General features: G+C 41.0%; 1 protein-coding gene across 1 annotated transcript in view; it reads right to left on the bottom strand.

Annotated features, from left to right (window-relative positions):
* The window catches only part of onecut2 (one cut homeobox 2), a gene marked incomplete at both ends in the record, with an annotated part of 35489 nt that extends 23686 nt beyond the window's left edge, over positions 1-11803 (bottom strand). The window contains one exon of the mRNA XM_079178872.1: positions 10600-11803. Coding sequence (XP_079034998.1) covers positions 10600-11803 — 1204 coding nt within the window. The remainder of the gene's footprint in view (positions 1-10599) is intronic.
* Positions 11804-15212: the final 3409 nt, after the last annotated feature.

The raw sequence follows: 15212 nt of genomic DNA, 5'->3' as shown, positions 1-15212 counted from the left end.
CCACATGCTCGTGTTTTTCCTGATCCAGATAAAATATCACGAGAGAGATCAGATGTTAATATGGTGGAGATTTTGTCTTTTATGACATTGACAAAAGTATCAACATTTCCAAACACCTAAACGATATAACAGGATGTTTGTTAGTCTGTCCGATAAAATTCCTTCTTTCTAACTCCACACCCCCAGATTTATTTTGTTTTCAAACTTCTTCAGCCCCAACCGGGGACTCAAATGACATCCCTTGAGACAAAAGTTTTCATACAACTTCTCCACATCTGCAATAGTACTCCCCAACACCTGTAAACACACTATGTCATGCCTCGGTTTCCAGCCTCCAACACTGCTATCGACAGGAGAGGACAGAAATAACCGGGTCTGTCAAATCTTCTCACGCTGACACACAAACAAACATCAAAAGTCTCCTCTCAGCAGCCTGAAATCCATTAATACGGATCAATAGCAGCCTGTAAATATGCAGGAGGTCAGAACAAAACCCCTGAAAACGGACACAAACTGTATTCCCACAGTCTGAAACCGTAAAGCCAAACCCACACAGACACACAAGCAGTTACTGCTGGTAATCTGTGTCATAAAGCAGGGTCCGGCTCATAAATAATGCACTGTGTCTGCCTGCAGAAAGGATGCGTAAAATGGAAAATATTTAGGTTAAGTCATTCAGATTTTCAGCACAATTTGACTCTAAGTGGCCTCTTCTCTTTCTGTTCGGTAACGAAAAAGACATTATAGGATACGTCTGGCGATGTTTTTCCGGCAATGGAGTGAGCATTCATTTAGCATTGTGTGTGTATCCAAAGCCTGATGTATCTTATTTCCCTGTGCCGTAGATGTTGTCCAAAAGCTATTAAAAACATGTTCCTTCGTTACCACGAAAAGCCTTCCAGCAACTCAAAGTGCATAATCCCTCTCTGGTCGGCTTTTTGTAGTAAGTGTTGATTTCCATTGACAGCAACTTAACAGTGATCGAAAAACTGTAGGGTGGAAGGATTTTCAATTAATGTCGATGAGAACAGTATTAGTGTTAAAAAGAGATACTGAGATCAGTGGTGTTGTGAGCATGACAAACCCCGTCTCCTACAAAATGTTGTTACCATACAACTAAACTGCACTTTCCATTGCGATTCGATGGAAACATAGTTACTCTCTGACTATGGTTGCAGTTCTAAACAGTTTGAACGTTGTAAATTGAAACAAAACAAAAGAAGCTGCAGAAATACTTGGTTATGTTCTGGTGATAACACTACTTGGTTATGTTAGGGTTACAAAACTATATGTCAACAGCAAACATAAACCCCAACAAAAAAGGTTTCCCTCAAATTTTGGGAATGTAATGTTTAGGAGACAGGGCTGGTATGACATGGTTCTGTCGACGTACTGATGGAATAAGTGCTCTGGGAATGTACATTATACTGAATTACCATGTCAACTATTAGAGCACTTCCCCCTATGTGTTCTCGTTTGTGCTGACCATGGATCCTATTTGTACAGCTTTTATATGAGCTATTCTAACACTGATTCGAGCATCCATAATTCACATGGAGTCACAGGCAGGCAGCATCCTCCAACCAAACAATGGACTCCTCCTTCTCCTCTCTCTCTCTCCTCTTCCCTCCCTCCATTTTGCCTGGTTAACCCGGCTGTGAGGTGAAGAAGAAGTGAAGTGAGCAGACCGAGGCGGGTCACGCCGAGATTCCCATCAATAATTCATCGGGCCGCTGCTGCCTCTGCTCTTGTGTTCAATTCCCCTGACGATCACATAATACCTTCCCCCAAAAGAGAGAGAGAGACAGGGCCAAGGGAGGAGAGGGATGGCAAGAAAAAGATTCTAAATGAAGAGAGAGAGGAGAAGGAGGCAAGGGGAAAAGCTCCAGAAAGACATTTAGACGGACAGATTTGTTTTTCTTTTATCATAGAATACTGTTTGGTAATGTGCATACCATTTTTCTTCACAATTCTGAATTCTTACACTCGTATTGTAAACCTTGTCCAAAAACCTGCTTTGGCAATACTGTACTTGGACGACATGGCTAAAAGTATGTGGAAACCAAAATACATACCTGTGAGAAATAGCCAGTTTGGGCTCAAAATGTTCTTTTCAAAGGCAAAAATAAAAAAAAATTTTAAAGGAAGCGCTCAACAGTGTATGGGGCCGAAATCACCTAAACCGTACACCAATATGTGGTAGAGCTGAAGGTATCATTAATCAGTTTGGAACCTCGCTGCAGGGATTGTTTTGCTTTGCCCCACCAATCAGCAGTGGCTGACGGATTTGTCCCACCATCGACAATTTAAGTGGACACAGAAGCTGTGATAGTGGTTTCTAGAAGTAGTTCATTTGATGGGTTGTTTTCTACGATGATCGAAAACATTAACATTATTTCTATATGTCGACTTACAACAACGTTCAAATGTGATGATCTCAGAAATCTAACTCATTTTAATGAACGCCTGAATTCTATGATAGGTTGGATGTCCCAAAAAAAATACTCAAATTAAATGACACACCGGCAGTTATTTGGGATTAATTAACCGAAAGAGTTCCAGCTGAACATTCTCTATTTTCCATATAATTAGTACCAACTTGCTTTTTCTTTCTATGAAATTTCTTTGGGAAATTATGCAGACAAAAGCATCAAATCCAACATGTTATATCATTTAAAGAAGAGAAATGAATCAGTTCCTATTTTGTTGTCTTAATGCCAATATTACTGCAGTTCATTACACTCCTGTCTTCAGAGGGTGAATATGCTGCAGCCTTCAAACAAAAAGAACACATCACCAGTTATCCAGCTCCTCCTCTTTTGTGCTAAATACTTTTATCGTGAAGCTGGATAGGGTATTGGGGCAGATCTACTCAATTCAGTTCTGTGTTTATATACTATATACAATATACTCTGGAATTTTAATTGATGTTTAGGTTTTCACCAATTTGTTGCTGCTTTTGAGAGGTTTACACTTTAATGGTAATTCTAGTTGATTTTAAAGACAGTTTACAAAGTTGTTGGACAATTTATTGATTCAATAGTAAACAACAATTATGTAATGTAAGATGTACATAATTTATGTTTTGTTACATTATGTTTGACAAAGTTAGGATAGCAACATTTAGCCTGATGTTTCCTTCCACATTAAAAAATGACCCTAGTCACTTCCACACAGCTTATCAATTAAACACTGGTATCCACCCGTACCCAAAGGTAACGGTATTGATATCCGCACTGATAAAGTTGGATCAGTGCATCGCTACATTTTCCTTTTGAAAAGTGCTATATAAATAAATCCTATTTACATAATCACTCTAGAACACTGCAGAAATATGAGCGAGAGAGTGAAGAATGGGGGAGGGATTATGCAACTACTGGATATTTTCCTTATTGATTAATGGATTGGTCAATAGAATGATCAAAAATGGTTAAAGCTGCCCATCACAGTTTCCTAAAGCTCAATCTGTCGTCTTCAAATGTTTTGTCTGACCAATGTCTCAAATGGCAAAACATCCAATTTACTATTATATAATACAAAGACAATTAGTAAATTCTTCTTAAGTTCAAGAAGCTGGAACAAGATAACCTTTGTTATTTTTTGCTTTAAAAAGGACTTTCAACTTTCTGTGAATAGCCTAATCAATAAATCAAACAATTGTTTCAGCTCTAAATAGGACTATATCAAGCGATTAATTCAGCGAGGAAGAAAAAGATATTGAAGGGTACGAGTGGGGAGGAAGTGAACTGAAAGAGAGAACCAAAAGAGGAAGGCTAATCATTTATATTTTCATCGTTGTGAATGGACAGAACATGAATGTGGATAATGTAACAGTCAGAGAAAGAACTAAAATAACCCTGTCTCCCAGCTCTCTCATTTCTTTCTCCGCCCTGCATGCTGCTCCTCCCGCTGCTCTCTGCCCATCTCAGGGTCAGGGGAATATTTGCTCCATCTATTGTCTGAGTGTTGCAGCTCTGACCTTTGACCTCAGTTCTATTGGTTGCTTGTAGCGTTGTTGATCTAGGATTTGAGGCTCGCTCTGTTCATACAGTCATTGTAAAGAGAGAAGAGAGAGTGATGAAATGAGCAAAATGTAACGCCTGGCAACATTTTTTATAAAAATGTTGGATACAACAACCACTTCTGGTTGTTGTATCTTGACAACAACCAGAAGTGTTGTGGTTTTTCTGCTGTAAAAAACAGGACAATATAGCCTCCATTCTCTGTGAAACCACTGGACACAAAATACATTTTCAATGTCAAGCTGGAGGAAAGAAACCCATTGATATTCCTCACTCTCAGAGGCCCAGTACATGTTTAGCCTAGCTTAGCACAAAGGCTGGAAGCATTGGAACTGCTTGCCTTACTCCATTAAAAGAGAAAAAAGAAATGTCTGATTTACATGTTGTTTTTTGAAAGCTAACAAGCTAGTCACCAATCTTTCTTGTCATCAACTGGGTTTTGCTGCCAGCAGCGCTTCCAGTCTTTTCGTTAACCAGCTAACATGTTTTGTTCTGTTGTTGCTGAAATCAGAAAAGAAAATCTGTGGCATATAAATGATAAATTCATAAAAAAAATGGATCCAAAATTCAGAAGTCAATTGATTACAAAAAATTAAAAAGCTTTACAACGGCCATCCGCTGACTTCACCCTGTTATCAGACGAGGAAAAAAGTTTGCTGCCCAGTCGCCTGAAAAAATGTTGCCATTCTACGTTCCTGCAAACCACAGATACACTGAATGTCAATGTTTCTGAAGCCCATATCCATTTCATATCAGCCTCGTATCATGCTTGCAGAAACGCTCAATTTTACGCGGTTAACATTTGTGACACAATTGGTTAGGATTAGGTAACAAAACTACTTGGTTATGGTTAGAAAAAAGATGTCTGTTTGTGTTCCAATAATAACGTAACAACGTTACGTAACAGCCGTAACAAACTAGCTAGCGTAAATAAACAATAACTGCCCACAGCTGACTTTCTTACGTAATATTAGGTCAGGAACAGCTTCTTCCCCTCAGCTGTCACCTTACTAAACTCTGCACCACGGTGATAGCCCCCATCCCCAGTGAAAAAAACGACGTCCAAAAGACAATATATTCAAAGTTTGTCGAGCCACTGTTGTTGACGCTGGTGGTAACACGAGCAACTTTCTCCATCACCTCAGCAGAAAACATGTGTTGGAATACCAAGAGTGTGATTACGGCCGTCAACCGGTAACGTTGACGCGAGTGAAACAGTGAAGCCAAAGGGTCAGACATCGCTTGAAGAGGCATTTGCTCGAGACACTGCATGTGACAAGAAAAGCAAGTGGTGGAGCGACATTACGGACGCAATAACAATCCAGCGATGCAAGGACATGGTCCCACTACAGACAGTCGAGAAAGACTCAGAGCAATGATTAAAACACTGGATTCAAGGTATGTCTTACCGGGGCTAAAATACTTCAGCCAAACTGCTATCCCAACATTATACGAACAAACGAGCAAACCCTATAGTAATCAAAGCCTTTATACATGATGACATTAAAATGTTTTTATATTCTATGTACTCCTGACAGTAGAGTAAGCCACTATAAACCTATATAAAAACACAGTCAAGGGAAAAGAAGTTACCGTGATATACCGTGAAACCGCCAGAATCTTAAAAATGACCGTGATACACATTTTTGGTCATACCGCCCAGCACTAGTTGTTTGTATTGTTATACTACTCATAGTTGTTTTTCTTTTTTATTATTTATCTGTTATCTATACTGTTATTTATCTAGCACATTGCACTGCACCTTTACTGCTTCTTTTTGCACTTCTGGTTAGATGCCAAGACTGCATTTCATTGTCCGAGTACTTGTACTCTGTGCAATGACGATAGAGTTGAATCTGAATCTGATCTGAACAAGCGCAACAACCGTGCATAACAAGCATAAAGTCAACGTTGACTTTTGGTTTCACGCGGTGCAGGAACAGTGGTCACCTGGGTGAAAGTCCTTTTTGCCTCGTCCACCAAGATTTCGACTCACCCTAAGTGGACTTTCTCGCCTGTTACACCACATAAACGGTCACGCTATAAACTACTTCACTTGCTCTGACCCAATGTAGAAAGACGTTGACATTCAACATATCTTTGCTTTGCCGAAACGTACTATGACAACATTACTTCCTGGCAACTGGGCTGTTGATTGGATGTTTCTGTATCTTACCAGCAAACAAGCTTCTTACCAAACCGCAATGTCTTATTTTTACATTTCTATTTAAACTTTTCTTGAAAAGTTGTTGGAATTGTAGGAGTTTAAATTTTTGTCGGGCAAAGTTAAAAAAGCTAGTCCCCCCCCCCATACCCAGACGTTGTGCTAAGCTAGGCTAATGTTAGCTGTTCACAGTTAGCTTCTAGGTTGTAGCATCAGGCTTTCCTCAACAACAATGACTCTTACACTGGTGACCAGCTTTCTAAGAAGATACAGCATGTCAATCAGGAAGCTTTCTAGTTATCTAGTTTCCGAATGAAAAAGAAAAGAGGGGTTTGTAGTAAAACAAATATGTATTCCTCAATGCAAGGAATTGACACAGTGTCAATTTGGTATCGACCAACCAAAACTCGGATAGCCCACTGCAACTATTGACACTACTATTAAAAAAATATTCAGTCAATCCCTAACCCTAAAAATGATTTCAGGTTTGATTCGTGGATAGGGGGCCTTTTAAAAAAAGAAACCAGCATCACACACACACAGCAGCCAGCGAGTGTTTTGCATTACGAGAGGGAAAGCAGATGAGCGCAGCTCCGTCAGACAGCAGTTTGAGCACAAGGCTGTTCACGGTGTATATTTTACACGAGGCAACACGGATACTCTCCTCCAGCTCCCTCCATCCACCGTCACTCAAGTCATTTTCATATCAACACATATCGTCAAATGCCAGCCCCGAAAATGAAAGAACCCCTATCGAAGTAACATACAAATTCTGCAGAGATAACCTCATCCACATGTGTACACATTTAAAATGTTGGGGTGCAAAATAATGTAAATGTTAGGGTAAAAGCTGGACCAAATCCACTAACCGAATCTAGGCTAATTAAATGCAAAATTCCAAATCCATTTTTGGAGAATCAACTGCCCGATCTGAGATGTTTGGATCTCCATTAATTGGAAAATAAATAGGGGGGAAAAAAGCAAACACTGCCTATTAGCAGTGATTATTCTTTATAATAGTCTATTCAGCAAAGACTGTTCAGACACTTCAAACCATGTTACATCCACACCACAAATAAAGCCACGATAAGTTTAAAAGGAGAATTAACAGATGTTACTTGTAAACATTGGAATATGAGGCAGCCATCAAATATGAGAAACTACATCAGGATGTCAGGTGAAACCATGGCAGATATGTGGCTTTAGAATACGATCCGATCTAAAGATCACAACACAAACAACATGCAACACAAGCTATGATGTAAGAATAGAGATATGATAGGAAATAAAATGAGTTTATGGAAGTTATTATGGAGCTCCTGTCAGAATTTTTTTTTTTTATGTTGTTTTAGGAATAATTTAGCAATATTATATATTGCAATAAAATAGCTTAATTCACTGAAGTTTATATTCACTGTAGGAAATAAATGAGACACTTATTGGATAACGTTCATTACTGATAGTTATACTGAATATAAACACAGATACCATGAGTTCATTAAGCCTACGATACATATCATTTGGGTGATATTTGAAATGTCCCTGTACAAAAATATTAAAGGCATAAATGTAGTATTAGATGCTCAGTAGAATACTTAATATATCTACGCTATTAACCGAACCTCATACAATTATAAACATTTCAAACATACTGCATCTACTCTCACTTAAGTGTAATGTGTTTCTTCTTATTTCTGACCTCTGTGCTTTTGTAGTGCTAAATGTTTTATCTTGTTACAGCAAAATGGCTGATACACGAGTAATGAGCTTTTTCTAAGATTATTGTGGAATTATTTCAGCTATTTGAAATAAGGCATAGTAAGGGTACTCTCCATTTAGTGATATTTTAGAAAACTCCACGTAGGTTGTTTGTTAAATGAACAGAACCGTTTATTATATTTTACATATAATGCAGATTTGTCATTTCTATTCGTTGTCATTTTCACATGCATGTCTTTTTTTTCTATTCCAAAGAGGACACACAGGTATCGATAATAAATAAATAAATAACACATCTTGTTGAAGAAATCTATTTGAATTGACTTGCTTTCACCAGGATAATTCCCTGAGTATCACTCTCTGGACTGATACTCAGGGAATTATCCTGGAAATGAATGTATGTCAGTCAAAAGCAACTGAAGAAGATCAAATGTTTATGCTGAAGGTTTGTTGTTGGATTCATATTAGTGATAGCAGCAGAAACACACTTCAGATACTATAACCTTATTGAAAATAAAGTCAAACTACATTATCTATATCTAGAGTAAAACACTGCCCCATGAAAAACACGTCTGTAAAATGTAAACTATCCATGAAATTAGAAAAACAGCTTTGCTTTTAAGCTCCATGACAAGAAAGATTTCTTTCATTTCTTTAATAAGTAATTGGGTTTAGCTTTTTAGGAATGTTTAAGTCTTTGAGTTTAGCTGAAAACGTGTTTTTTTTTTTACTGGACAGCAGTGAACATAATAAAGTTCTCTTATTCTGCATTGTTTCAAATATTATTTAATAGTTTTATGTTTGTTTAGCTTCGTTGGCTTTGTTTGGTTTTGTGTCAATATTTGTATTTTATGCAGATTCCTTCATCTTGGTGCACGTGTCAGAAAATGTAGGAGCATGGAGAGTGAAAAGCAGTTGCTAAAGACACCTTTTTAACTCTTTAAAAAGTGTTTTTGGTCTTTTTCTTAAGCGCACTAAACAGAAAAATGTATTGAAGTGAAGTGAAATAGTGAAGCAAACTATTATTGTATTGCCTGTAAAGATATTTCAAAAGTATCCTGATGCAGCTCTTCTAGAAGCGTCTTTCCAGCATCTATTTGTTACACATCTTACCTTTTAGTATTACATTGAGTTGTTTTGGAACCTTAGCCTCACAACTTGGTGAGAAGGAGCTAATAACATGTTGATTTAAGGTGACCACAATGTGTCTCTCTCTTTTATTCATAGATTAACTAAAGGGAGATAGCTGTTTCTTTTTGGGTTGAGAAACTTATCCTGCTTCTAAAAAACGTAACTTTTTCTTTTATAAATGTCACAAACCTAATTGTATCTTCCTGGCTCATGAAAAGTTCACATTATGAATATTTTCACAATAAAAGCAACAACATCCAGTTGGATTTATGAAAAGTTTGAGTCCATGTGCGAAAACCGACCTATTCAATTGCGCAACTGAGCTGAACTTGTGTATTCTTCATAGTGATTTTTCACTAACGGCTGCAATGAGATAAGAAAACCCTTTATAAATGAATAAGTGAATGTAAACACTATATCCCACTTGTGTCTTGAAGCTAAACTCAAACATCCGGCTTACAAAATGTCCAAATTGCCATAAAAACACCTCTGTGAAATACCATTAAATGTGATCTCACTGGAAAACTAAAAACCCCACATGAAAGTGTTCATGTACACAATATTACACGAAACAACGAGAAGAAAAACACTCTCATCCTGATCCTGAAAAGCCACCTGATTATATCTTTTTTTTGCTGCTGCTACCGTCCCCTTCAGACAATAGAGGCTGGATGGGAGGGGGGCAGACAGAGGACGCAGTTCCTCACTAGAGGGGGCACCAGACCCACTGATGCTGCAGACCGTCGTGTTTATGTCACACAGCCCGTCTGATCGCTTAAAGCGCCTCTCGCGATCAAACACAAACCCCTCTCCCGACCCCTCACCCCCTCTCTCTCTGCCCGCTGTGAGTGCTCTCTCGCACCTCTCTCCCTGCAAAATGCTGCAAGAGAATAAAGGCAGCCTTCAGCGGGCTAATGACAGCGGCTGAATAAAAGAATCTCTCGTACAACTAAAATATAGAACAACTCTGAGAGCCTGAAGTTTGACTTTAATGGAAGAATTATTTCCTACATTTTGTGCAAATGTTCCTAAATGATTTTGAAGTAAAAGCACTTCCTCTTTTTTCTCCCATCTTTTCCTTTGTTTTTCTTACTGTGTTATTTTATTTTGACGCTATAATTTGGGTGAAATGTATTGCATATAATAATTGAATTGATATGTAGTAAAAGTGCAGTTTTCCCTCTCTTCTATGCAGGGATAGGAAAATAGAATCTGGGTCGCTGCAGAGAGAGGGGGGGGGGGGGGCTGTTGGAGGGAAATCCCGTGACCTTGTCATTTCCCATCGATCCCTTTTTGTTATTGATCAATAATGGTAATCATAACACCGGTGATTCTAAATACATTTCCTTCATCTGAATTGGAGTGCGGGAAAGGAGCCGCGAGGAAACACCAAAACAAAGCCAGCAAAAAGGTTTGGGGGGAAAAAAGTGACAGTTGGGAAATCATTTTAGATTTCTTTTTTTTTTTTTATTCATGGGGGAGATTTAAATTCCTCTTCTTGTCCTGACGCACGAAGCAAACCAAAACCCACCAGCGTGGCAGTGCAGTTTGTTGTGTTCTTACCTGCCAGTCTGAGGGCCGACATCCTCTGAAACTCGGGCTCCTGCAGCCACTTCCACATCCTCCTGAAGGTCTCCCGGCCTGACTTTAGTTTACTCCAGGGTTTGGGGTTCCTCAGGAGGTCCGACAGGGTCCCTTGTGAGCGGCACAGCACCCTCTGGGCGAAGATGGCCTGGGGGATGCTGTACCTCTTCAGCTCCGCCGTGATCCTCTGCGCAACCTCCTTGGTGTTGATTTCCTCCAGCTGCCCCGAGCTGTTCACCCCTTGCGTCCCCGAGGAGGAGGGCGGTCTTTCCCTGGTGGAAGCCAACACGGGCCCGTGGGATGGAGACTGGAGGTGGGCGTGGGGGTGGTGGCCCGCCGAGGACATGGCCGGGTGCCCCGGGTGGTGCATGCCGTTCAGGTGCGGCATCATCCCGGCCGCCGGGCCACCGAGGCCTCGGTGCTGGTGGTGGTCCCCTCTGGCCAGCATGGAGGCGGTGTGGTGCGCGTCGAAGTTTAGCATCTTGTCGTGGCCCCCATGCGTCGCGGTGCCGTAATTGTGGAGACCCTGCTGGGTGTTGTGTATGGAGCCCAGGCCGTTGCCCATTACCGGGGAAAGGCTCTGACCCATCCCGGACATGTGGTCCTTGTGGTAGGGGCTGTATAGGTTGTTCATGCCCGGCAGCCCCCGCTCGTCCCGCATCAGGGTGAAGCTCCCGCTCACGTTCCCGGAGAGCCGCTGGTGGTGGTGGTGGTGGTGGTGGAACTTGTCCGACACGGTGGAGATGGGCGGCAGCGGCTGCAGCGGGGTCAGGGTGGTGTAGGTGCCGCTCATCCCCATACCGGGAGACGACGTGTCGCAGGGCACGCTCATGGCGTGGTGCAGCGGCAGGGACAGCTCCGGCCGGTACTCCCCGCTGCCGTCCAGTATCGTGGCCATGCCCGACACCATGGCGGAACGGGACGACGCGGCGGCGGCGGCCAGGTCCTGGTGTATCCGCAGGGTGGCCGCCGCTGCCGCCGCCGCCCCGTGGCCCCCCATGGAGCTCCCGCGGCCGTGGTGCGGGCTGTGGCCGCTCATCAGCTCCACGTCAGGGACCATGGAGCTCACGGCCACCCCGCCATGCAGGTTGCCAAGCCCGTCCATTGTCATGTCCGTGTTCATGGCATAGACGTCCAGGTCCTTGGCCAGGCATCTATAGGCGTTAGTGTAGGCAGTCTTCATTCATCTGTCCTCTCAGTCCATCGGGTCGAGCGGAATTATGTCTCCTTCTTCTCCTCCTTTCTCTCGCTGCTTCACCCCTGATGCGCCGGGATGGGTCAGTAGCCGTATTCCCCCCTTTTTCCTTCACTTCCTCGGTTGTTTCCCCGTCCTCCTTAGGCCTCTCCAGCTCCGTGTCTTTGTGTATTTTCTCCGGTAGGTGCACATTAAAAAAAAAAAGTGTTTTTATATTTTTTATTTTTTTATCTCGGTCGTACGGGCCTGTGCGGTGGCTCCCCCATATCCAGCCCTCTCCTCCTCCTGCGTTACTCTGCTCCTCAGACGGGAGCTGTCCACGGTCCCCTAGCCGACCGCTCAACCCAACCTGCTGCGGGAGGCGGAGGGGAGGAGGCGGGCTCGGATGGAGGGGCGTCACCCGCGTTGACTGACGGTGGAACGGACCAATCAGAGGGGCCGGTAGCCCTAACGGGGATGAAGAGGGAGTGGTGCAAGGGGCAGCTGGCCAATCGGCGTCTTCGGTTGTGTGCGGCGATGTGGACGGTGGAGCTGCTCCGGGTTGGATTTGAACGAAAATATTATTATTGTACAGACTGAACAATGCTAATAGGCTATTAATGTGACTTTTCTATAACTGTGCAAGTTATAGAAAGGCCTCATATCTTGCTAAGTTCTCTGGCCTTTATTTTCTCCCTATTCAATAATCTGATATGTTAGAAATTAAAAATGAATTTGTCTTGACCCAACTTTATCTTATTTCAAGCAAAGAAAAGACACATTCATATGACATTTGATAAGCTACTGTGACTTTTCTTGCCGCAGCAGTCAAGAAATCCAATTTCACCCCCCAGTATCCATTTAATAGCTGTTCTGGAGCTTTCGATGATCTTTTTCACAAGATGGAGTTTTTCTAGTTGTTTTAAAATAAACAAAAAATTAAAAAACATGGATAACAAGTCCTTAAAGTGCTCATAAAAATGGAATTTTCTTAAGATTGAAAGCTCCAGAACATTCACTAAATGGACCATTTGGTGAGGTTGCTCTCTTTCTTTAACATTTCACACAGACTTTACTAACGTGTCCTCATCAAAATATGTATTTTAAGCTCCTTATTTATAAATATAATATGAATAATTTATATTTACTTGAGAATAAGTAAAAGAAAAAGTAAAAGAAAGTAAAGACAGTTAGAAAAACAAAAACAGTGACTGTGTTCACTGTACTCTACATGTGAAGCAGGACTCAAATGGAGGACGCAATTTTTCTTCTTCTCTTTTGCTGCTGCAAAGAAGCAAATTGCCCACAGGGATCATTCAAATTTGATCTCATCTCAGCTCTCATCTCATCGCCTGCTGTCTCTGATTGTTGAGATAGAGTAAGGTGACCAGAAATAACTCATGATAAACACAGGATAAAACCAGAACTGACAACAAAGTCTCCCTCAACATTGAGGAAAAAAATGTTTCTTTTATCTTACCTTGCAAAGCTCCGACCTCCCAAAAGATTTATGTCCATCCATCATTTGTCTTTAAAGTTAGATTTTACCCCCCAAATATCGACAACCCACATAATTGCAACACTGGTTTATCTTGAAAGTCTTGATTATGGGACTTTCTCCCCAACAACTTCACAGAACAGCAAAACAAGAGAACCCGACATGATGCAATATGACAGGATGCAAATGATGTAAGATGACATGACAGCATCATATATATATATAAAAAGACTTTGCTGCTGGAAATGTCATGATTTGATTCATTTTTTTTATTACATTCATGGATTTCTTTTCTCCGTTATGCATTGATGAGGACGGAGAGTGATAGTGAATCAATCTGCTGCTGCAGGAGATGGTCACAGTGTGACTATAACATGACCAACACAACAGGAAGTTACATGACAAGACACAGCACGTCACGCCACGATACAACACACCATGTCGTGACACGATATGAAATGACATAACCTGATGTGATGTGACATCTTATGACATCATCACGGAATGGTATCTGAAGTGCCATGACATAACAAGACAAGAGAGTGTGATGTGAAACAACATGACAGATGAGATATAATCAAACATAAGCTGATATCTTGTGATGTAAGATGAAACAAAATGTCATAATGTGATGTGACTTGATATAAATGACATGTAGAAGTGTGACGTGATATGACATGAACCATCTCATACCATGTGAAGATACAGCACTCATGACATGGAGATCCCATAATACTGTATGACATGGTGTGACACGACATGACAAAACAGACATGACATGATATCACACGACAATAACATAAAGAGCATCACATCACAATAAAATAACAAACAGTACATGATGTCATCACATGGCATGACATGAAATATTGTGACAAAACAGACATGACACGATGACATCACGTGACAATAACAAAACAGACATGACGTGACATGACAACAATAACAACATAACAGACATGACATGAGATATACAATTATGCATAATCACATGTTTCTGAGCCTTTTTTTCGGATGGAGATGTGTTACCATGACCATGTCAGGGTTCCTGTAAAGTACCCTGGTGTAACATTACATATATATGATGAAGCATCATAGGAGATGAGCAACAATACAGTAAATGAGTATCGTTTGGTCTGCTGTGTGGTGTTGGACAGATGTTTGCAGCTGTGTAGCTCACAGCGCTGAGTGCAGACTGCTGAAGTGTAAATGATTTGTTGGTGTGTGTTGGGATGTTATCGACAGACTCTGGCTGGAGTGATGAGCGTGGGAGCTGCATTGAAAGAGCATTATGGCCTGTAGCTGGTTCACTTTACAATTCATTACACTTCCAAGGACAAATGACTGCTAAATAACTCTGTCTGCCGCTCTCCCCCTGTCTCTGTCTCTCTCTCTGGCTCCGATCCATCATCATAAAGTAACAAGTCTAGAGACAACAACAAAAACAATCCCACAGACACTTATTTCATATTCAATTTCTAATATTTCGGCCTCATCTATCATCAAAAATTATGATAAAACACAAAAACAGGCACAGCAATGACACCAGGATTGATTGTAATATAAAAGTCAAAGGCCCTTTTCCTCTTCCATAAAACAATACAACTAGATCAACCCATTTTATTAAGTATTCAAGTCAATCAAAAGTATATTTTCAGAAATAAAAGATGTGCGGTCCGTGTTGTATTTCTCTCAGTATGGTTTTGGTTATTTCTTTGGTTTCTCTTTTTTTGTGGTTGGCATCCTCATCCTCCTTTATCCCGTCTCTAAAACTCTGACTGGTGGATTCTGTCTCCAACTGAGGAAACAGCTGTTTCATAATAACACCAAACACAGTAGAGTCACTAAAACAAACTGGAGATATGGGCATCCATGCAGAGAAGGATAAAGACTTTACATATTTTTAGCACAACGTTCTCT

Source organism: Pholis gunnellus, assembly GCF_910591455.1.
Source record: "Pholis gunnellus genome assembly, chromosome: 18".
NCBI lineage: Eukaryota > Metazoa > Chordata > Actinopteri > Perciformes > Pholidae > Pholis > Pholis gunnellus.
The sequence above is the reverse complement of the archived record's forward strand: the minus strand, read 5'-3'. Positions and strand labels throughout refer to the sequence as shown.